The sequence below is a fragment of the Astatotilapia calliptera genome, chromosome 20, assembly GCF_964374335.1.
Source record: "Astatotilapia calliptera chromosome 20, fAstCal68.1, whole genome shotgun sequence".
NCBI classification, from domain to species: domain Eukaryota; kingdom Metazoa; phylum Chordata; class Actinopteri; order Cichliformes; family Cichlidae; genus Astatotilapia; species Astatotilapia calliptera.
Genome location: NC_137441.1, coordinates 30386380 through 30409360, shown reverse-complemented (window position 1 = coordinate 30409360; position 22981 = coordinate 30386380). Strand labels below are relative to the sequence as shown.

Genomic DNA, 22981 nt, shown 5'->3' with positions numbered 1-22981 from the left:
TTACACTCTGGTGCAGTTCTCTTGAGACTTTGTATCTGAAGTGAATGCATGTGTGGAGCATTTAGTGAGGTGTGAGTTTGCATAATCATTTGTTCTCCACAAATGGATATGGAAAAGGTCTGTGCAAAGCATCATCAGAGATGCTGATATAGTGCCAGAAAAGTGATTTCTGTAATTGGCAAAAAATTGACTGACTGTATTTAAACTGTTGTGACTTGTTGGTGTATAATTTCTCAAACATATGTCAAACATATGGCTCATGAATGATATCATGTGATATATGATATAGCAAACAACACTATTGTCACAAGGTAGAAACTGCAAGTTTGTGGCAACGTGACTTTTACATATCCTTTATTTACCCAGCTAAAAAGTCTCTTTGACATTAAAAATGTCTGTTTTTAGGAGAGATCCAGCCAATACGGCAGCAGAAATCGCAAGAAATATAACATACTAGGTCTATAAAGATATTTTATAACCTAGATGATATTTGCGTAACAGGTAATTTCCTTACTTTATAGTTGATACCTTCGTAAATCCCCGCTTGAGTACAGCCTATCTACCAATGTAAGCAGCTATATGAGACGTAAAAACAAACACCGGAAGTCACGTTTTGCACAACACTGTGACTCCCTCACCTCTGCTCAGTCCTCTTATAAACCCTGCATCAACATTAGTTCTAGTAAAATCTTTCCAGATGGCGCTCTCATTATTCCGCTGCCCCGCGTGCTGTGTGTGAAATCAGCACAACTGTCACAGTCATTAAAAACTTCAGCTTTTACAGTATCAGTTGCAACCATGACTGTCCTCGGTTGAGGGATTCAAACTTCTCAACAGCAGGAATAAAGGTCCGCGTGTAGACGCTCGCGCTCTTTTACGTCGCGCACTGTTTACATTTAATCTACAAACAGATTTAAATAAATGTACTCTCGTTAACTTGTGCTTATAAGGGAGCAGCCATTTAGTTCCGTTTGCCGTCCCCTTTCTTCGGATTTTATTTGTTGTTGGAAACCCGCTTCTATGCGCACTGCTGCCGACCAGCGGACGGAGAGAGAAAGAAGCGGATAGTTTGTTTTTTCTCTTCCGAACTCTTTCATGGCATGCATTTTTAATTTCTCGTTGCTATTTGTGCTGATTGGGACCCGATGAATGGAAAAACAAAGAATTATCTTTCACCTGATATAGTTTCTGAGAAAAATGATATCCACATATGAGGACATTCTTTTTAAATTTTGATAGAACACTAAGTCACAAAAGTGCAAAACTCTTTATTTTCCTGAGTACAAAAACAAAATGAGAAACAACAACTGTGCCCCTTTCAGCAATATGGCTTATTTGAAGTGCCGCTAACAGTTGCAGGAAGACGTATGTCTGTTACAAAGGTGAAAAAATGAACAGTAAAAGACTTCTGAACATGGAACACGAAACATTTCGTTCCAAAACTGCTACTTAAAACTCCCCCCCCCCCGTGGGAACATGTTTACACCTATGTGTGTAAAATTTAGTATTGTGGTCTAGACAACCCAAAATGTGATGTCCACAGGTTAAATTTTTTTTAAAGCTCTAACATCCACTGTGAGGCGATAGTTAGAAAATATCGTAAGCAGATACTAGCAAAGCTGTGCAGTGATTGCATTGTGTCACATCATTCTTTTACTTCGTGTGTGTTCATATTGGGAGTGGAGAGAGTGGACAGTTTCCGGTACCTAGGTGTACACATAACTCAGGATCTGTCATGGTCCTGTCACATTAACACCCTGTTTAAGAAATCTCACGAGCCTCTCCTCAGAAGGCTTGGAGACTTCCATCTGCCACTGAGGGTGCTTAAGAACTTCCATCGAGAGCATCCTGACGGGAAGCATTTGCACCTGGTTTGGAAACAGCAGCAAGCAGGACAGACGAGATCTGCAAAGAGTGGTGCGCTCGGCCGATCAGATCTTACTGACCTGCTGTCCGTCTACACCAAGCGGTGCAAGAACAAAACCAGGAAGATTATGATGCACCTCTCCCATCCCAACAATGGACTTTTCTCACTGTTGAGGTCTGGGAAGCGCTTCTGCTCCCTTAAGGCCAAACCAGAGAGAATGAAGAGGAGCTTCTTCCCCCAGGCTATTTGGGCCCTGTACCAGGTGTAGGACTGGTCTCTCATACACACGGTCATTGCACGCACCCTGTTATTTGCACACTGATTATAATTTATCTCTTAAATCGTTAATTGCACATTCTTTTTTACTGTTAATTTTATCTTGTGCTTTTGTTTTATTGTTCTTAGAATTTGTTGTTTCTAATCATTACATTTTATCATAAAATGTAAACTGTAAACTCTACTGTCGTTTAATAATCGGGCATTGCACAGTAATAAGCATTTCACCACATGTCACAATGTGAGGTTGTGTGCGCGACAAACAAACTCTGTAATTGGTGCATTCGTCGCATATTGGTAATTCTGAAGACACGCTTTGAGTTTCTGGAACATTACGCTGAAGTGACAAAGTATTATTTTTAACATATAGAAGAAGCCCCGCAAACGCAGGGCATCAAAAAATTGAGTAAAACTCTTGTTGTTCCTCTCCACGGAAATCTTTAGTAAAAGGCGAAAGATTTATACGATCTGAAGAGAAACAAGAGTGCTGACGAGATTTCGGCTACGTGAATGACCTCATTTCTCCCACTGGCATAATCACTTACGGTTTACTCAAACAAACTACTGAGTTTATCTTTGATGCGCAAAGATAAACCTTTACTGTAAATATCCCTAATACATGCACCAGAAAGTTATTGAGGGCGACAGATAAATGTGAAATACTTATTCTGCTGCTTTGCGCGTGGCATTGTGGTATTCCCACAATGCCACGCGCATTGTGGAGACCCCGCCCCCTGTGTTTTGTTAAGCATCTCAACAATGGCTAAATATCTTGTTTTTCTTTTAAAACATCAGGTGACTCTTGAATAAAAGAATCAATAGTCTCTGAATGGTGTAACATTTATTTATATGTTTATCGGAGTCTATTATGAAACTGCTGCTGAGTTTCAATAAAGTACAGTTTTATAAATAGAGAAGAGCTGCCCTTGACACAACTTCCTGTATCACAGGGGCGTTTCTGGGGGTGACCAACTGATTTATTTATTTGTACTTGTATGTTTTGTCAGTGACCTTAGGACTATTGTGATGCTGAAGGCAGATTAAAGCCCAACTTAGGGATTCTTTAAGTGATTCCACAACGCACTGTTACTGTAACACATGACACTTTATTAAAGTGGATGAAACAGGAATACATGAAAACAGCACTGCAGGACAGTCAATCAGTGAACTTGATTATGAACGTAATGCAAGGGGCTTTACAAAATCAACTGTGTACAGTCAAAAGTGCCTGTCAGATATGCTGTAATCATACACGTTACCATCAACAATATCATTGTGAATGTTAAATGAATGTCACTTAAAGAAACTTTACAACGAGCAACATATACTGACAATAGCCATACACGGGTAAATGTGTTGTAAATGGAAATGCAGTAAACCTGCCTAGTATGACATTAAATATACGATACACTTACTACTTCATATATCTCACATCGTTTGTAACGAGACGCCGAAAGCACCACCCTCTGCTCGAAGAAGCTTTTGTGCGTGAGTGAAGGCAGCGACTCGGCTGAGCAGGTCCTGTGGAGGTTTGGTGAAGACCATACTTCTCACCCGGCCTGCTGACGAGGTGCAGGGGCATGTGGATTTATAACACGATATTCTAGTGTCGCCATCATCAGTTGTAGCCACTGAAAAGACTAGAAATGGGCGTAATACATTAGATGTTGGTTAGCGCGCAGCTAACATTTACCATAAAGTAAAAGGCTTAAATGAGCTATTCAGCCTCGTGTAATTTCAGTTAAATCCAGTAGCGTCTTAGAGTTAATAATTCACCGTAAACGTAAAAGAAATGCCAGTTTCCAGAAAAACTCCGGAGTTGCCGGTGTTGTGCCAAAAAGTGATTGTCTGCCAAAAACTGATTTCCAGTGTTTCTGTGTATTTTTTATGTGTAATATCTTTACGTATGTTCGTAAATAGACTTCGGTGAACAGGGGATACAAAGGGGTTACATAAAGAATTAAAAAATTATCTGTTTTTTAAGTATCTTTACAACTTGTACTTACATTATAACCAATCCGGTCCTTTATCCCCACTTAAAATATTTTTACAGAACTATTGTAATATTTGCTGCCATTTCTGCTGTCCTGTTGGGCAACTTACTCTTACAAAATACATTTTTAATGTTAATGAGAATTTTTTTACTGCATAAATAAAGGTTATATAAAAGTCGCTGCCAAAAACTGATTGCGGCTTGTATCTTGTTACACGAATGTTGTTTGTGGCTCAAGATGACTTTATGTCATCCATAAGGGATGCATTTGACATATGTTTAACATATTATAGCCCAACAAGTTACTTATAGCACTTTAAATATGAGCAATCGCTTTTTGGCAAATACCGGAAATCAGTTTTTGGCAGACAATCACTTTTTGGCACAACACCGGCTGCTTCGCTATCCCGCTGCGGGTTGTTATTTTGGTGACGCAACTTCCGTCGACAGAAGATTGGTAGTCTACAGTGGGATTCAGCGCTTCACCTCAGACCCCGGGCCAATGAAAAGACGTAACCGTCTACAGCCACTGTAGACTTTGCGCTACCGTAGACACGGAGCGAACAGGGCTTTGTGTCGGCTCTGACAGACGCATACTTGCAAAACTGTGCAGTGTGTGCATTATGCCACATCATTGCTTTACTTAGTGTTTATCCTAGTGGTCATAGTGGTGCATTACAGCTGACACAGTGACTGCTTAACCTTATAACTATGGCTCTCTCCTTTAACATTATAAGAGAATCGCACTAATGCAAAGCATCGTTAAATTAATTCGGACTGTTATTGTTCCACTGCACAGAAAATTTTAATAATACGCAAAATATCTACACAATCTGAAGATAAATAAAATTGCCAACAAAACCACGGCTAAGAGAATGACGCCATTTCGCGCAATGGTATGATCACTTAAAGTTTACTCAAAAAAATTGAGTTTATCTTTGATACGTAAAGACAAACCTTTACTACAAATATCCATAATACATGCACTACAAATTTATTGGGGGTGACAAATAAAGCTGCTCTGCGTGCATGGCATTGTGGGAATATGGAGACCCCGCCCCCTGTGTCTTTTAAACGCTTCTTCAGTTTAAAACATGATGGGACTCTTGAATAAAATAATCAACGGTCTCTGAATGGTGTAATATTGAGTTCCATGTTTGTCTGACTATCGTGAAACTGCTACCGAGTTTCAAGTTTTATAAATAGAGGAGAGCTACCGTTGTCGTTACTTCCCGTATCACGTGGGCGTTCCTGGGAGTGACCTTCGTCCAACTACTGTAGAAACCCAAATCTTACTTATGTAGCATTTACTTTTTTTTTACATGGAAAACAAGCCCCACAAACGCAGGGCATCAAAAAATTGAGTAAAACTCTTGTTGTTCCGCTCCACGGAAATCTTTAGTAAAAGGCGAAAGATTTATACGATCTGAAGAGAAACAAGAGTGCTGGCGAGTGCATGGCTAAGAGAATGACCCCATTTCTCCCACTGGTATGATCACTTATGGTTTACGCAAAAAAACAACCCAAAAACCCGACATTTTATTTGATGAAAAAAGGTAAAGTTTTACTGCAAACATCACTGACATATACACCACAAAGCTGTTGTGCGTGACAGATAAATGTGAACTACTTATTCTAAAACTGCTATGTGCGCATGGCATTGTGGGAAACTTGGGAGACTTGTTAACTAGGACAGAGCTGTCTCTCACTGTTGCAAAAATGAATGGAGGTCTGTGGAGCTGTACCCCAGATAAGTAGGCAGCTTTTTAAAAAAAAATTAAAACATGACGTGATTCTTGAATAAAAGCGTGAATCAACAGTCTCTGAATAGTGTAAAGTAGATTTCTATATTTATCTGGGTCCCACAAATAACTAATGAGGAATTTAAAAAATATGAGGATTTTTCACTTAAAATTACATATTTATCCAATATTCCAGTCCCTGTTGGATTTATCATTTTCTTATGGATGCAAATGTCTAACACTCACCAAGTAGAGCTGGAGGAAATCAATCCAAATCTTGAGAATTTTAAAACCAATGCTGGAATCGGTGTCCGATCAATGCATGCATGCATGAGAGGACAGATGCTTTATGGCCAGCCCACTGAATTGTGTTCAATTTTAATTTTATTGGAAATGAAACTAAATATAGGCTACCTCAGAAATTAAATATGAAAAGTGTCTGGACACTTTATAACACTGTTATAGTATCAGACTAATACTAGCACAATTGGACCGATAGTGTAGACCAGGGTTGGCTGTCACATTGCTTGTTTTTGTGGATTTCACACATGTTTGCAGTGGTCAATTTGTGGAAAACAGACAAAACTTTGGAGGAAGGAAGTATTTTGTTATTTTGATGGGTGAAAAAAAACATTTCATGCTGTTTTTGTATCGAAAGACAAGACACAATTTTAGTCCTTTAAAATATAGACACTTATTAAAAAGCTGATATTAATCGCTTTGATATTAATCCACCTCTCACTATCTGGTTAAAGCCATGTGGTAATGTTTAACAAGAGGTCAGTCTGAGATAGTTGTCTTACTAGTTTTTGGATTGGTTGTCACACGTGACTAACAAGCCTCTGAGCATGACAAATGATTTTGCGGGTAGGCATTTAAAAGCAGTGATATTTTTGTTTCTTTGTTCTCTGAATGGTTTGTTTTGAGTCATTCATCAATAGCCAGGTCAAGAAAGTATGGTTTTGTTGTGTTGTCTGCCCAAACTAAGCTCACAAAGCTTGTGTCTGTGAAGGTTCTCAGTCATCCAGGTCATCGTAGTCAAAGGAGCTTGCAAAGAAAAGCGTCTGGACTTCTTTAAGTTACTTATCTCTGTATCTCTGACATTTCAGGGGCATACAGTGGGGCAAAAAAGTATTTAGTCAGCCACCGATTGTGCAAGTTCCCCCACTTAAAATGATGACAGAGGTCAGTAATTTGCACCAGAGGTACACTTCAACTGTGAGAGACAGAATGTGATAAAAAAAATCCATGAATTCACATGGTAGGATTTGTAAAGAATTTATTCGTAAATTAGGGTGGAAAATAAGTATTTGGTCACCTCAAACAAGGAAAATCTCTGGCTCTCACAGACCTGTAACGTCTTCTGTAAGAAGCTTTTCTGTCCCCCACTCGTTACCTGTATGAATGGCACCTGTTTGAACTCATCATCTGTATAAAAGACACCTGTCCACAGCCTCAAACAGTCACACTCCAAACTCCGCCATGGCCAAGACCAAAGAGCTTTCGAAGGACACCAGGAAAAGTATTGTAGACCTGCACCAGACTGGGAAGAGTGAATCTACAATAGGCAAGCAGCTTGGTGTGAAAAAATCAACTGTAGGAGCAATCATCAGAAAATGGAAGACATACAAGACCACTGATAATCTCCCTCAATCTGGGGCTTCACGCAAGATCTCATCCCGTGGGGTCAAAATGATCATGAGAACGGTGAGCAAAGATCCCAGAACCACACGGGGGGACCTGGTGAATGACCTGCAGAGAGCTGGGACCAAAGTAACAAAGGTCACCATCAGTAACACACTACAACGGCAGGGAATCAAATCCCGCAGTGCCAGACGTGTTCCGCTGCTGAAGCCAGTGCATGTCCAGGCCCGTCTGAAGTTTGCCAGAGAGCACATGGATGATACAGCAGAGGATTGGGAGAATGTCATGTGGTCAGATGAAACCAAAGTAGAACTTTTTGGTATAAACTCAACTCATCGTCTTTGGAGGAAGAAGAATACTGAGTTGCATCCCAAGAACACCATACCTACTGTGAAGCATGGGGGTGGAAACATCATGCTATGGGGCTGTTTTTCTGCCAAGGGGACAGGACGACTGATCCGTGTTAAGGACAGAATGAATGGGGCCATGTATCGTGAGATTTTGAGCCAAAACCTCCTTCCATCAGTGAGAACTTTGAAGATGAAACGAGGCTGGGTCTTCCAACATGACAATGATCCAAAACACACCACCCGGGCAACAAAGGAGTGGCTCCGTAAGAAGCATTTGAAAGTCCTGGAGTGGCCTAGCCAGTCTCCAGACCTCAACCCCATAGAAAATCTGTGGCGGGAGTTGAAAGTCCGTGTTGCTCGGCGACAGCCCCAAAACATCACTGCTCTCGAGAAGATCTGCATGGAGGAATGGGCCAAAATACCAGCTACTGTGTGTGCAAACCTGGTAAAGACCTATAGTAAACGTTTGACCCTGTTATTGACAACAAAGGTTATGTTACAAAGTATTGAGTTGTATTTTTGTTATTGACCAAATACTTATTTTCCACCCTGATTTACGAATAAATTCTTTACAAATCCTACCATGTGGATTGATGGATTTTTCTTTCACATTCTGTCTCTCACAGTTGAAGTGTACCTCTGGTGCAAATTACTGACCTCTGTCATCATTTTAGGTGAGGGAACTTGCACAATCGGTGGCTGACTAAATACTTTTTTGCCCCACTGTACATAACTGACTTGTGTGACTCTGAGGTATAGGACTGCTAGCTAAAGACTCGCAACCTCAAAATGGAAATCTCAGTTAGTTTCCTTACCTGGATGATCGAGCATGGATCAACCTTAAAAAGTACAAGAGTTCAGAGTCAGTTTGATATTGATGTCGTGGATTTTTAGACTGATCTGTTTGCACTGGCTTGCTGGCTATTGCTCAAGTTAGAAAATCTTGCACAAAACACTGCTTGTCTTCTTAAAGATGCAGGAAACCTCTCTCTATTTTTAATGATGTCAGTGATACATCTCATCAACACTGAGACATGAATGTGGAATCGCTTCTCAGTAGAATTTGTAACTGCATTTTAAAGCACTGTAAATTCCTAATTTCACTGCTCATACATCGAATAATTCACTGATTTATAGTCATAGTTTAATTTAAGTAACATTAGGTGGAGTCCATTTCTAAACTTTCTGATGTCTCTATCTGAAAAAATGAAATACAAAGTTACGCATAATTTCTCTTCAATCTCTACTGAAACCCAACTGATAATTATAGGGACCACCAACATGGCCTGTCACAAAGTGTCAGTGTGTTGTTAATAGTTAATTATTTTTGTAACAATTAACTGCAAAAATAGAAGGTATAGATGTTTTGAGCTATACCTTCAACTTCAATTTAATGAAGGAGTGGTTATTGAAAGATGTTTCAGTGATCATTAGTTCACACAAAGAGTGAAAATTGTGACAACCAAGCCCGATCTAGCATACTTCACTGCACTAGATACTGCTGTTTGCTTCAGTGTTATATATCAGAGATTCAAACTCGTTTTAGATTGTGGGCCACATACAGCCCACTTAAGATCAAAAAAGTGCATAAAACGTTTGGGTGACTGATGAATGTCAAAACTTTAACTCAAAACTTTTACATGCTCATTGCACAGATTGTTCTGTAGTTGTAAAATATAATAAGTACTTGCTTAATTTACTTAATATTTGAAAAATATCAACTTTCCTGATTGTTTATCTGCTAATTAATCACTTTGATGTGGTATGAAAGGCAATGAGGTTTGGCAGTCTCAATAAGTCAGAAAAGCTGCTAAATGTATTAAAATGTCATAAGTATATAATGCATGAACCTATTCTCAGAAATCACAACAGTGCACTAGCCAAGAATTCTCTGTCTACGGTGCAATTAATTATTTGTTTTTTAAACAGATCACAAGCCCCACAAACGCAGGGCATCAAAAAATTGAGTAAAACTCTTGTTGTTCCTCTCCACGGAAATCTTTAGTAAAAGGCGAAAGATTTATACGATCTGAAGAGAAACAAGAGTGCTGGCGAGTACATGGCTAAGAGAATGACCCCATTTCTCCCACTGGTATGATCACTTACGGTTTACGCAAAAAAAAAAAGTTGAATTTATCATTGATACGCGAAGATAAACTTTTACTACAAATATCACCAGCACAAGCAGCACATAGGTGTTGTGGAAGACAAGATGCATGTGAACTACTTACACTAACTGCTTTGCGCGCATGGCATTGTGGAAATACGGAGACCCCCGCCTCCTGCGTTTTGTTAGACGCCTCAACGGTGAAAATTTATCTGGGTTTTCCTTTAAAACATGACGTGACTCTTGAATAAAAGAATCAGCAGTCTCTGAATGGTGTAACACGAATTTCCATGTTTATCTTAGTCCATCGTGAAACTGCTGCCGAGTTTCAATAAAGTCCATATTGGAGGATTGGTACATAAATACGGTCGGCATAAAGAGGCACACGATAAAAGGCCTTACTGACAGTTTACATTGGGAGTAATGCAACAAGTTTCAGATATTACATTTACTTCTTTTAACATTGAAAAAGAAGCCCCACAAATATGGGGCATCAAAAAATTGAGTAAAACTCTTGTTGTTCCGCTCCACGGAAATCTTTAGTAAAAGGCGAAAGATTTATACGATATGAAGAGAAACAAGAGTGCTGGCGAGTGGATGGCTAAGAGAATGACCCCATTTCTCCCACTGGTATGATCACTTATGGTTTACGCAAAAAAACAACCCAAAAACCCGACATTTTATTTGATGAAAAAAGGTAAAGTTTTACTACAAACATCACTGACGTATGCACCACAAAGCTGTTGTGCGTGACAGATAAATGTGAACTACTTATTCTAAAACTGCTATGTGCGCATGGCATTGTGGGAAACTTGGGAGACTTGTTAACTAGGACAGAGCTGTCTCTCACTGTTGCAAAAATGAATGGAGGTCTGTGGAGCTGTACCCCAGATAAGTAGGCAGCTTTTTTTAAAAAAATTAAAACATGACGTGATTCTTGAATAAAAGCGTGAATCAACAGTCTCTGAATAGTGTAAAGTAGATTTCTATATTTATCTGGGTCCCACAAATAACTAATGAGGAATTTAAAAAATATGAGGATTTTTCACTTAAAATTACATATTTATCCAATATTCCAGTCCCTGTTGTATTTATCATTTTCTTATGGATGCAAATGTCTAACACTCACCAAGTAGAGCTGGAGGGAATCAATCCAAATCCTGAGAATTTTAAAACCAATGCTGGAATCGGTGTCCGATCAATGCATGCATGCATGAGAGGACAGATGCTTTATGGCCAGCCCACTGAATTGTGTTCAATTTTAATTTTATTGGAAATGAAACTAAATATAGGCTACCTCAGAAATTAAATATGAAAAGTGTCTGGACACTTTATAACACTGTTATAGTATCAGACTAATACTAGCACAATTGGACCGATAGTGTAGACCAGGGTTGGCTGTCACATTGCTTGTTTTTGTGGATTTCACACATGTTTGCAGTGGTCAATTTGTGGAAAACAGACAAAACTTTGGAGGAAGGAAGTATTTTGTTATTTTGATGGGTGAAAAAAACATTTCATGCTGTTTTTCTATCGAAAGACAAGACACAATTTTAGTCCTTTAAAATATAGACACTTATTAAAAAGCTGATATTAATCGCTTTGATATTAATCCACCTCTCACTATCTGGTTAAAGCCATGTGGTAATGTTTAACAAGAGGTCAGTCTGAGAGAGTTGTCTTACTAGTTTTTGGATTGGTTGTCACACGTGACTAACAAGCCTCTGAGCATGACAAATGATTTTGCGGGTAGGCATTTAAAAGCAGTGATTTTTTTGTTTCTTTGTTCTCTGAATGGTTTGTTTTGAGTCATTCATCAATAGCCAGCTCAAGAAAGTATGGTTTTGTTGTGTTGTCTGCCCAAACTAAGCTCACAAAGCTTGTGTCTGTGAAGGTTCTCAGTCATCCAGGTCATCGTAGTCAAAGGAGCTTGCAAAGAAAAGTGTCTGGACTTCTTTAAGTTACTTATCTCTGTATCTCTGGCATTTCAGGGGCATACATAACTGACTTGTGTGACTCTGAGGTATAGGACTGCTAGCTAAAGACTCGCAACCTCAAAATGGAAATCTCAGTTAGTTTCCTTACCTGGATGATCGAGCATGGATCAACCTTAAAAAGTACAAGAGTTCAGAGTCAGTTTGATATTGATGTTGTGGATTTTTAGACTGATCTGTTTGCACTGGCTTGCTGGCTATTGCTCAAGTTAGAAAATCTTGCACAAAACACTGCTTGTCTTCTTAAAGATGCAGGAAACCTCTCTCTATTTTTAATGATGTCAGTGATACATCTCATCAACACTGAGACATGAATGTGGAATCGCTTCTCAGTAGAATTTGTAACTGCATTTTAAAGCACTGTAAATTCCTAATTTCACTGCTCATACATCGAATAATTCACTGATTTATAGTCATAGTTTAATTCAAGTAACATTAGGTGGAGTCCATTTCTAAACTTTCTGATGTCTCTATCTGAAAAAATGAAATACAAAGTTACGCATAATTTCTCTTCAATCTCTACTGAAACCCAACTGATAATTATAGGGACCACCAACATGGCCTGTCACAAAGTGTCAGTGTGTTGTTAATAGTTAATTATTTTTGTAACAATTAACTGCAAAAATAGAAGGTATAGGTATTTTTAGATATACCTTCAACTTCAATTTAATGAAGGAGTGGTTATTGAAAGATGTTTCAGTGATCATTAGTTCACACAAAGAGTGAAAATTGTGACAACCAAGCCCGATCTAGCATACTTCACTGCACTAGATACTGCTGTTTGCTTCAGTGTTATATATCAGAGATTCAAACTCGTTTTAGATTGTGGGCCACATACAGCCCACTTAAGATCAAAAAAGTGCATAAAACGTTTGGGTGACTGATGAATGTCAAAACTTTAACTCAAAACTTTTACATGCTCATTGCACAGATTGTTCTGTAGTTGTAAAATATAATAAGTACTTGCTTAATTTACTTAATATTTGAAAAATATCAACTTCCCTGATTGTTTATCTGCTAATTAATCACTTTGATGTGGTATGAAAGGCAATGAGGTTTGGCAGTCTCAATAAGTCAGAAAAGCTGCTAAATGTATTAAAATGTCATAAGTATATAATGCATGCACCTATTCTCAGAAATCACAACAGTGCACTAGCCAAGAATTCTCTGTCTACAGTGCAATTAATTATTTGTTTTTTAAACAGATCACAAGCCCCACAAACGCAGGGCATCAAAAAATTGAGTAAAACTCTTGTTGTTCCTCTCCACGGAAATCTTTAGTAAAAGGCGAAAGATTTATACGATCTGAAGAGAAACAAGAGTGCTGGCGAGTACATGGCTAAGAGAATGACCCCATTTCTCCCACTGGTATGATCACTTACGGTTTACGCAAAAAAAAAAAAGTTGAATTTATCATTGATACGCGAAGATAAACTTTTACTACAAATATCACCAGCACAAGCACCACATAGGTGTTGTGGAAGACAAGATGCATGTGAACTACTTACACTAACTGCTTTGCGCGCATGGCATTGTGGGAATACGGAGACCCCGCCTCCTGCGTTTTGTTAGACGCCTCAACGGTGAAAATTTATCTGGGTTTTCCTTTAAAACATGACGTGACTCTTGAATAAAAGAATCAGCAGTCTCTGAATGGTGTAACACGAATTTCCATGTTTATTTTAGTCCATCGTGAAACTGCTGCCGAGTTTCAATAAAGTCCATATTGGAGGATTGGTACATAAATACGGTCGGCATAAAGAGGCACACGATAAAAGGCCTTACTGATAGTTTACATTGGGAGTAATGCAACAAGTTTCAGATATTACATTTACTTCTTTTAACATTGAAAAAGAAGCCCCACAAATATGGTGCATCAAAAAATTGAGTAAAACTCTTGTTGTTCCTCTCCACGGAAATCTTTAGTAAAAGGCGAAAGATTTATACGATCTGAAGAGAAACAAGAGTGCTGGCGAGTGCATGGCTAAGAGAATGACCCCATTTCTCCCACTGGTATGATCACTTATGGTTTACGCAAAAAAACAACCCAAAAACCCGACATTTTATTTGATGAAAAAAGGTAAAGTTTTACTACAAACATCACTAACATATGCACCACAAAGCTGTTGTGGGTCACAGATAAATGTGAACTACTTATTTTAAAGTAGCTTTGCGCGCATGGCATTGTGGGAAATATGGACAAACATTTTGTTACAGGGCAAGCAATAAGAGCAATCTCTGAATTGTCCACTAGATGGCGGTATGATATCTCATTTTGACGGCATCCACATTTTTAAGACATCTATGTTATCATCTACATGATCCTAACGCTAACCCGAACCTATAACCTATTTATTTATTTGTTTGTTTATCTAAAGTTGACCCTTCCAAGTCTTGGCAATCAGTGCACACAGAAACATCCCTGTAACAGACAGCATCAGAAATGTTTTTTTCCAACATTTTTCCCCAAATCTTTTGCTTGTCTCTAAGGAGCAATGATGACTTCGATCTCACGTGGTCAGTGAGAGAAGGGATCTCTCATAGACATTATAATTAAAACAAAACAGCTACTTTAATCCTCAACACTTCAAAAGTAATACACATACATATTTTCTAGCAGCCATATACTGTATATATTTTTTTAAAAGATAAAAACATAGCCTATGTCACAAACTGTTTTGAAGCCCTGAGTTCAACTCTTTGGCTTCCATCTTGGGTTTTTAAAACTGGACGTGATGATCGACAGAGATATAAAACTGATTGCATGCTCATTTTACATGCACGTGGGACCATCATATGTCAAATCATCCTGCGCTGAACAACACTTGAGAACAGTGACTGTCCCCATGAGCTCTCCGGCAAAGTTTTTATTCTGATCGATCCGAAATCAAATGTGAAATCGGGACATTTTCTCGTCGACTTCAATACAATCAAACTTCTTTTGCAACCAGTGAATTCGCCCCCTGCTGGCCGTTATAAAGAAGGGAGATCAGGGTCATTTTGCATAGTGGGCCACATACAGTTCACTTTGAGCTAAAGTGAGCTAAACTGCATGATCAATGTGTAAAATTACAGTTAGAAAAATTGTTAATTTACTTTAAAGTTTAAAAATAACAGACTATGCTATAATTACGATGATAAATAGCCAAGCATAGTTATTAATAGTATAGCTGAAAAACTTTCTGACCATTCATTTAATAATTTATCTGTTAATTATTGCTTTGATGTAGAATGGAAGGTAGTGGGGGTGGGCAGTCTTTATCAATAGAAAAAGCTGTACAAATGAATGAAATTGTAGTTAAAGTTTAACAATGTATGCTCTCCTTCACATTTTCTAAAGTTGGGCCAGATTCTTCACCTGGCCAAGTTTAGCCCCCGGGCCTTATGTTTGACACCCCCAAAGCTGATTTATTGTTTTATTTTTCAGACTTGGAGTCATAAAACTACTAAGAATTGGCACTTCTGGTTACATTGGTCCAAAGTCACTGGATTTTCAGTTAGATGCCTGTGGTTAACACAAACTTTATCTCCTACAAAATAAAATACATTGGTGCGGTAAATCATTAAATATCCATCCTTCCATTTTCTTTCACTTATCTAGTAAGTAAATATCTCACTTGTAAATTTTGAAGTCATTAAAATGCTGATAGTTAGCAGTTTATTTCCGGTAAATGGATTTTGAGGAAAAAGAAAGAAAGAAAAATGTGGCTTTAATTTGTGGAGAACATGTTGCTGAAAAACACATTTTACCTATGATGAGTTTTATGTCATGCAAAGCCTATTTGCATGTGTGTGTGTGTGTGTGTGTGTGTGTGTGTGTGTGTGTGTGTGTGTGTGTGTGTGTGTGTGTGTGTGTGTGTGTGTGTGTGTGTGTGTGTGTGTGTTTTGTGAGCAATTGTAACTTCTTATCTTTGTCTACAAAACAAAAAGATACATGTAAAGGTCAGCTTAGGGACTATATTTAAAATACTTCAGAATGCTAATCCCCTTCACATTACCACATTTTTTGCTGCCACAGAAACACTGACCACATGTAAAAACTCACTAACTGTGAATACGACACAAACACCGGCTGTAGAAATGCCCTCAAGGAAAGCAGTGGCTCAATCTTCATGTCTTACATTTTCTCTAATCCTACCTGCTTTAGTGAGATTTTTATGTCAAATCACAAAATTACTTTAAACTAACTATTAAACCTAAGTTGATTTAACTCACACTCAAAGCAGCAAGCGAACATATGCTTTCAAAGTTAAACCAGTTTAAAATGCAGGTGCTCTTTCACACTCATCGTTATCTGTCAAGTGGAAGAACTAGTGTGGAGGTGCTCGAACAGATGGAGCGCGGTGGGTTTGTGCATTTATACAAAATCTAATTTTGGTTCTTTATTCAGTTTAGGTAGCTGGTTACTGCTCGCAGTGATTCTGTGGCTTAAAGTTTCACTGCGGCACTGAATCTCATCAGTTGTCAGTAATTTTTCACAATCCCCGGAGAGCGCCCTCGTCATTTCTGTCAGCCTCCCTGTGGCTGTGCGGGGACAGGGAGGGCTGTCAAACTGTGCCTGCCCGAGAGCGCCTGGGTTGATGAGTCATAATAAGGGCTGTCCAGGTGGTGAAAATGAGGCTGTGTGAGTGTGTGTGTGTGTGTGTGTGTGTGTGTGTACATTTACAGTACAATAAATTTGTTCTCCTCTTATGGATGCTATACTTTATTATAAATTTTTGATCACGTCAAGTCAGTTGTACGTATGTGTGTGTGTGTCTTGGGGGCTAGAGAGAGAAGGAAAAACAGAGTAAGAGAGAGAGAGAGAACAGGAGTCAGTGGGAGGGAGAGGAGAGGCGAGCAGAGCGGAGTGTTCACTCCATTTCTTGGGGATTTTCGAGTCTCTCACTGCGGATTGTCTCCTCTTCTTTAGAAGTGAAAGTCGACTTTAACTCCGTTAATCATTCGGGCAGATTGCCTGTAACAAAGTCCCACTCTCTGGATGGAGAAAGGCTGCTGCAAAATGAGGGCTTTGTGTTTGAACTTTGCCATCACCTGTCTGTGGCTTCTTCCTTCATCAGTGAGTAGACTGCAGACAGCCTTTGCACCAAGTGCATGAAGAGTTACTTCCATTCAGATTTCCTGTAAATGTGTACCATTGATTATTAGCGATCAGTACGTTATAATCAAATTTATGTGCTGCTTGATTTCTGCCACTCATTCTGAGATTACAGCACTGTTGCAGAATAAGACATGGACTGTCAAAATTATCCCAAACATCACTGTAGTTTTAAAAGGTAACAAGTAACTTGCCATGGGATTTTAAGAAGTAGAAAAGAGTTTAAATGACTTGGTAAAGACTTCATGGGATTTGCTGTTTTGAGAATATTGTGAGAAAAAAAAAATCAGAGACCTGTTCATTTTTAGGAATGAGAAACGGTGTCTTGCTCTGATGTGATTCGCTTTGTTACTTTCAAACTTAAGACCGAAGACGTTTTCATTGTGTGAAATTGTACTAGGACTTGATTAAAGTGGAATCTTTTGTTAGATAAAGTTCAGGAAGGATGAATATATATACCGCTTTCACATTTTAAATTTGTTCCAGTCCCATGGTGTCTAATTCTCTTTCAAGCGTAGTTGTAATTTAATCTGCGCCCCTTTCTTTAATTCAACTTTCTCATGCTGCACGAGCAGCAGACTGCATCATCTGCATCTCTGGTATTTAAGATGTCAAGTGCAAACCCTCAAAGCAACCTCATTTTGTGCTTTATTGCTTGAACTAAATGAGTGCACGGGCTTTGTCAGTCTGAAGAAGTTTCATCACCCTGGGGCTTAAAAACATTCAAACTTATTTTTCTTTTCTTTTTTTCTTCTTGGTTAAGCCGTTAAAAAAAAAACAATCCAAAAAACTGACACATTAAGGAACTTTTTAGCCAGTGGCAAGAATTCTATCTCTCTGTCCTTAAAAAAACCAAACACTCCTCCCAGGCTTTTCAGTTGCTTTTCAGTTTTTACTTTTTTTTTTGCTTCTGCAGGTACTTTTACACACGTGTTGTGCTTGTATCCCCTCCACTGCTGTTGCTCAGTTGCAGTCACTGTGCTGGCATCTTGACACTGAGCCAGTGACATTGCTGTCACACTGTGGGCTCCAATTAGGGCAGGTGAGAACAGCACGTAGCTGGAGCTTTGGGTTTGTAACAATAGGCGCAGCTGGAGCGCACTTGGTTAGGGGAGGAAGGCAGAGATTGGCACACAGGGATGAGGTGGTTGGGGGGATGAGAATCCTGCTTGTTTGAGTAAAATAATGATATCCTGGGAGCTGTTTATTCAGAAATCTAGGTGAGATTAGCCCTAAACCTCCATCTGCCTCTGACACATTATGGCAAAAACAGAAATCAAGTCCTAAACAGTGAATGTGAACAACTCATGTCCCTAGAGGCGTAAAAAAATCTTGTCCCATCACCCACAGAGCATCCACCATTACACCTAAGCTAAAGTAAGTGTTTATATAAAAAGAGAAGTGTCCAATTAGTTTTTATCCTAAACTCATTGTGCAAAATTGGTGTTATATACTTTTTGTATATACAGTTTGCATACTGAGACGTAGCTTCACGTGTCAGCCATGCAGAGCAAATGTGTTACATAAACATCACTTGATTTATTGGGATTTGTGTATTTTAATAGACACAACAGCAGGTGGTTGCCTGGCTTATGATAAGCTGCTTCATCAGTATGAAGACGTATTTAGTTTTCATGGTCACACTCTTATATTTTTGGAGTGCTATTTCTTTTTTAAACCCAAGAGGGACATTCAAGTGGAGTTAATTACCGTATTTCTCTGTGTTAATGATGTCTTCAGTTCTGCGTGAGCTGTGCATGAAATGTGGCGCTATCACAGAAGCCAAAATATTTAACATTAAAGCAATTAGTGGCAACAGATTGGTTTTTAGTTCCTGTAAAATATATTTGGAGTGTTTCTCCGGTACAGTGGAGTCAACACTGTAAGAGGCAGCTTAATGTATCATTTTGATGTGGTGTATTTTTTTCATATAATCTGCAGGCTGTTCACCCATACTGTTTCATCAGATTTGACTTCAGGGGAAAGGCCAGGGAGCGTAGATACCTTTATACAATCTATTTCCCGAAAAAGGGACAAAATAGGACAGTAGAAGGAAGGAGGACAATGTGGGTGGAAGTGATGAATACAACGAACAAAACATGAAGTCGTAAGCTCTTACCTAACAAGATGCATTCAGGTGAAAGCTTAATCCCTTATTCATTTCAAGAAGCTGTCCAAATCAATCCAAGATTAGAAGCTGGGATATTTAAGGTAATGAAGAGGAGGAGGAGGAAAAAGGTTAAAGATTTTTTAGTCTTTTTGAGACCACTGAGACATATTTGGCACAGAAGGAGCTCAATATGGAAATGTGCCTGAAACAGATGCATATTTTTCATATTTTCATACATTTATTATTTTATTGATTCTTCAGCAGCCACATTTCTCTCTATCTCAAGCATATTGATTAATCAGCCTATAGACGGTCCATTACCAAGGTCGTGCAGAAACGACGATTGAAAGTTTTAAAGGGGGAGTGAGAGAGGACGAACGGACGGGCAAATTAAAACGTGTTAATGGCAACAAGAACGGGACTGTGTTTGTTTGTGGTGTGGGTGTGTGCATGTTCCTCATTACTGTAGTCCTTGCCTGAAGGAGATAACCTATTGATCACAGTCAATTTCAAGACGTTCTCAGTGCGAGGGCCCGCAACACTCAAGAATAATTATTTAAATCGATTATGTGCTGCCTTATAGTGCAGCTACAGTCAAGCTGTCCTTCCTTTGTGGTCATCCAGGTGGTCAAGGGCAGTTTTGCTCTTCATCTTTCTTGTCACTTTCTGCAGTCCAACAACAAAATCGTGTGACTTTTTTACTGTCGTTTTTTTTACTGTAGTTAATGGTGACAATGTTGACAACCCCAGAGTTGTTTTGGGTTACAGTCGATATTATAAAGTTCTTGTAGTTGTCTGTGAGCATTGGTGGATATGAGTTTCATTTGGTGCTTTTAAGAGTTGTTTTATTAGTATAACAAAACACAAAAGTAGTTTGCGGCTAATCAAAGAGGTTCGATTTTAGGATTTGGGTCTCTCTTTCTTTTTCTGCCTCTCTTTGATATATCAGTATCTACGCCAGTATCAAAAAGCTGGATGAAATTTTACATGTGGTGCTTACTGAATTCAAAATAAATAAAAAGATAAATAAAAAACAAGGCAACGTGTCTTTTCACTACTTGGCAAATTGGCCAATTACAACACAAATTTGGGGGATTTTTTTCCTAACAGGGACTGTTTCGTCAGTTAAAACAATCTACAAAATGTTATATTCTGTAGTGTTTATGGAAAAATGGTGTGCAAAAGCACAACACTGTGGCCAAATTCCATTTGTCTCCATTGTTTTGAAACTGCACCGGAGATCTCAAAAACTGGCATCTCAGTGTTTAATGCAAAGTAAAATGCATATATATATATATATATATATATATAAACACACACATACATATATATATATATTACCCCTGTGGATACACAGTTGTGGTGAGATGTTTAGACTCATCATGGGCATAAATGTCATGGTAATGTGGGGCTTGTAATGATTTCTTTGAACTGTTCTTTTTCCAGGGTGGAATGATCGTACAGCAAACATCTGTAATGGTTTAAGAAAAATAAATAAGTATGTACACAAGTTTTAATTTATTTTGGACAACAAGCTTCTAGCATAATTCTGGCTGGATATTTGACCAATCTTCATTTAAACAAGGTTGTTTAATGGCATGGAGCTTTTAAGCAGGGTCTACACATTTTAAACGGGACTGAGGTTGTGGCTTTGGCACGGCCATTCCAGAAACATAATGGGCCATTTCTAAACAGCTACAAATTTGAGGATAATCGGTTTAATGTAAGAAAAATTATTAGGATGTGTTACCACTTTGTCAAAGTGTGAAAGAACACCCAAGCTGTCCCCTCAGATGAGATGAAATTGGTTAGGATGTTCAGGAATAACCAGGTAACCACCATGGAAATTTTACATTTCCACTTTTAGGCTTGACTAAGATTGCAGATACTCACACAGACAAGTCAAATGGCTTCTGGAGAAAATTTTAATGGTCGATAATTCAAAGATTGACCTGTGTGGTTACAATGACAAGAGGTTGTTGGAGTAAGGGCGAGGTTCTAAGACCACTGTACCTGTTGTCAAGCATGGTGGTGGTCACATAATGCCCTGGGTCTGTTCTGCTCCCATTGGTACTGGTATATTGCACACGGTAGATGGAATAATGAAGAAGGGGTCTCTCCAAATACTTCAACTTCACCTCAAATCAACAGCTTGGACACAACTGCATGTCCGAGTTGGACAATGATTTCAAACATCTCAAAAACATGATAAAGCAGGCTAACAATAAGCTTCTGGAATGGCATTCCCAAAGTACAAATCTCAATCCTATTGGGAATTTGTGGACTATGCTTCAAAGAAGCCAAGTAGAGTGTTCAAATATCCTGCAAGAATGATGCCAGATACATGTTGGTGGCTACCAATAGTGTTTGGTCTAGGTGAAACTTACTAAGACATTTAACCAAATGTTAGTGGGGTTTATGCATGCTTTTGAGCTTAGATAAAATCCAAAACATTTCAGACTTGTGAAGCTAATTCTTGTTTTATTTTTTTAAGTCATTAAATATGTATGTTGTACAATCCCTGGAAAAAGAACAGTTCACTAAAACCCCAAAGCCCCATGACATTTATGCCCATAGTGACTGTTAACTTCTGAGCACAGCTGTATGTAAGCTGACAAATAAGCTATATCTTGCAACAATGGATGAAGAACATTTTCAAAATTCACTATTTTATACTTTTTTTCCACAGGTCCAAGAGATATCCAAGAAACTGGAATTCCAAAGCCAAGAGTGGGGTGAGGCGGAAGGAGGAAGAGAAGGTGCTGGTGGAGCAGCACTGAAAGTTAAACATATCTCCAAAGATTTACAGATCATCTCCACCAAACATAAAACACCTGCTTATGGCTCGCTTGGCCCATACGGTTGGCCTCAGAACTTCTCACAAGCCCTGGATCAGTATCTGTATCGTCCTCCTCCCAAATCCAAACCTCCAGCTAAAACTTCCCCAAAGGCCAAAAAGATCCTGGGCTGGGGGGATTTTTACTTTAATGTGAAAACAGTGAAATTTAGCCTCTTGGTGACAGGGAAGATTGTGGATCACATCAATGGAACATTCAGCGTCTACTTCCGCCACAATTCATCCCGTCTGGGGAACATATCTGTCAGCATCGTTCCACCTTCCAAAGCTGTGGGATGGGAGGTTCTTGATCCTGCATCTCAGAGTGTTCACACTAAAAACTCAGTACTGCTCCCAGATCTGATGTCCCAGTTGCCAAGCCCTCCTCAGTCCACCAGCTCCACTCCTCCCGAACAGCAGAAGCAGCAGCAGGACATGATGATGGTGACTGAACTCAACTGCCGGATCGAGTACCAGAGAACCAACCGGTCCAAGAAGACCAAGCCCTGCATGTACGACCCAGGCCAGACATGCTACTCAGAAAACACCCAGTCCCAGGCAGCCTGGATCTGTGCCAAACCATTTAAGGTTATATGCATCTTCATCGCCTTCACTGGCACAGATTACAGACTGGTGCAGAAAGTTTGCCCTGAGCAGAACCAGCAACACTTTGGGTGACAAATTCTGAGATATGATACACTGACTTCTCACTCGTCCTTCAAACATCCTTCAGAATCATATGTTCAGTTTTCCAAACACCTTCAACATAAAGATACATCGTCAGCCTGTCAGTGAATGCAGATTGAGTCAAAACTTGTATTGTCTTTTTTAAGGATTTAAGTTTTGTGTAAGCTTTGTGTTGTCTGAAAGCACACTCATTAAAACATTAACGCTGATTTTGAATTTGTGTTTAAAACTTTTGCCTCACGATTATGCATTAATTAAGGTTTCCATCCAAAATTTG

At 39.0% G+C, this 22981-nt stretch overlaps 1 protein-coding gene and 6 non-coding genes across 7 annotated transcripts; 1 reads left to right on the top strand and 6 right to left on the bottom strand.

Moving 5' to 3' along the window:
- Window positions 1-2517: 2517 nt before the first annotated feature.
- LOC113014042 (U5 spliceosomal RNA) lies at window positions 2518-2631 on the bottom strand. Its single transcript, XR_003270910.1, has one exon. It is a non-coding gene; the product is annotated as a U5 spliceosomal RNA (small nuclear RNA).
- A 2837-nt stretch (window positions 2632-5468) lies between these two features.
- On the bottom strand, window positions 5469-5582 carry LOC113014046 (U5 spliceosomal RNA). The gene has a single exon (XR_003270914.2). It is a non-coding gene; the product is annotated as a U5 spliceosomal RNA (small nuclear RNA).
- Window positions 5583-9807: 4225 nt separating this feature from the next.
- Window positions 9808-9921, bottom strand: LOC113014048 (U5 spliceosomal RNA). The gene has a single exon (XR_003270916.2). It is a non-coding gene; the product is annotated as a U5 spliceosomal RNA (small nuclear RNA).
- A 531-nt stretch (window positions 9922-10452) lies between these two features.
- On the bottom strand, window positions 10453-10566 carry LOC113014041 (U5 spliceosomal RNA). The gene has a single exon (XR_003270909.1). It is a non-coding gene; the product is annotated as a U5 spliceosomal RNA (small nuclear RNA).
- Window positions 10567-13184: 2618 nt separating this feature from the next.
- On the bottom strand, window positions 13185-13298 carry LOC113014043 (U5 spliceosomal RNA). The gene has a single exon (XR_003270911.1). It is a non-coding gene; the product is annotated as a U5 spliceosomal RNA (small nuclear RNA).
- A 531-nt stretch (window positions 13299-13829) lies between these two features.
- Window positions 13830-13943, bottom strand: LOC113014040 (U5 spliceosomal RNA). Its single transcript, XR_003270908.2, has one exon. It is a non-coding gene; the product is annotated as a U5 spliceosomal RNA (small nuclear RNA).
- A 2718-nt stretch (window positions 13944-16661) lies between these two features.
- Window positions 16662-22913, top strand: LOC113013291 (neurexophilin-2-like). The gene is made up of 2 exons (XM_026154085.2): window positions 16662-17032; window positions 21871-22913. Exons 1-2 carry the CDS (start codon window positions 16955-16957, stop codon window positions 22693-22695), a joined length of 903 nt encoding a protein of 300 aa, XP_026009870.1. The 5' UTR covers window positions 16662-16954; the 3' UTR covers window positions 22696-22913.
- Window positions 22914-22981: the final 68 nt, after the last annotated feature.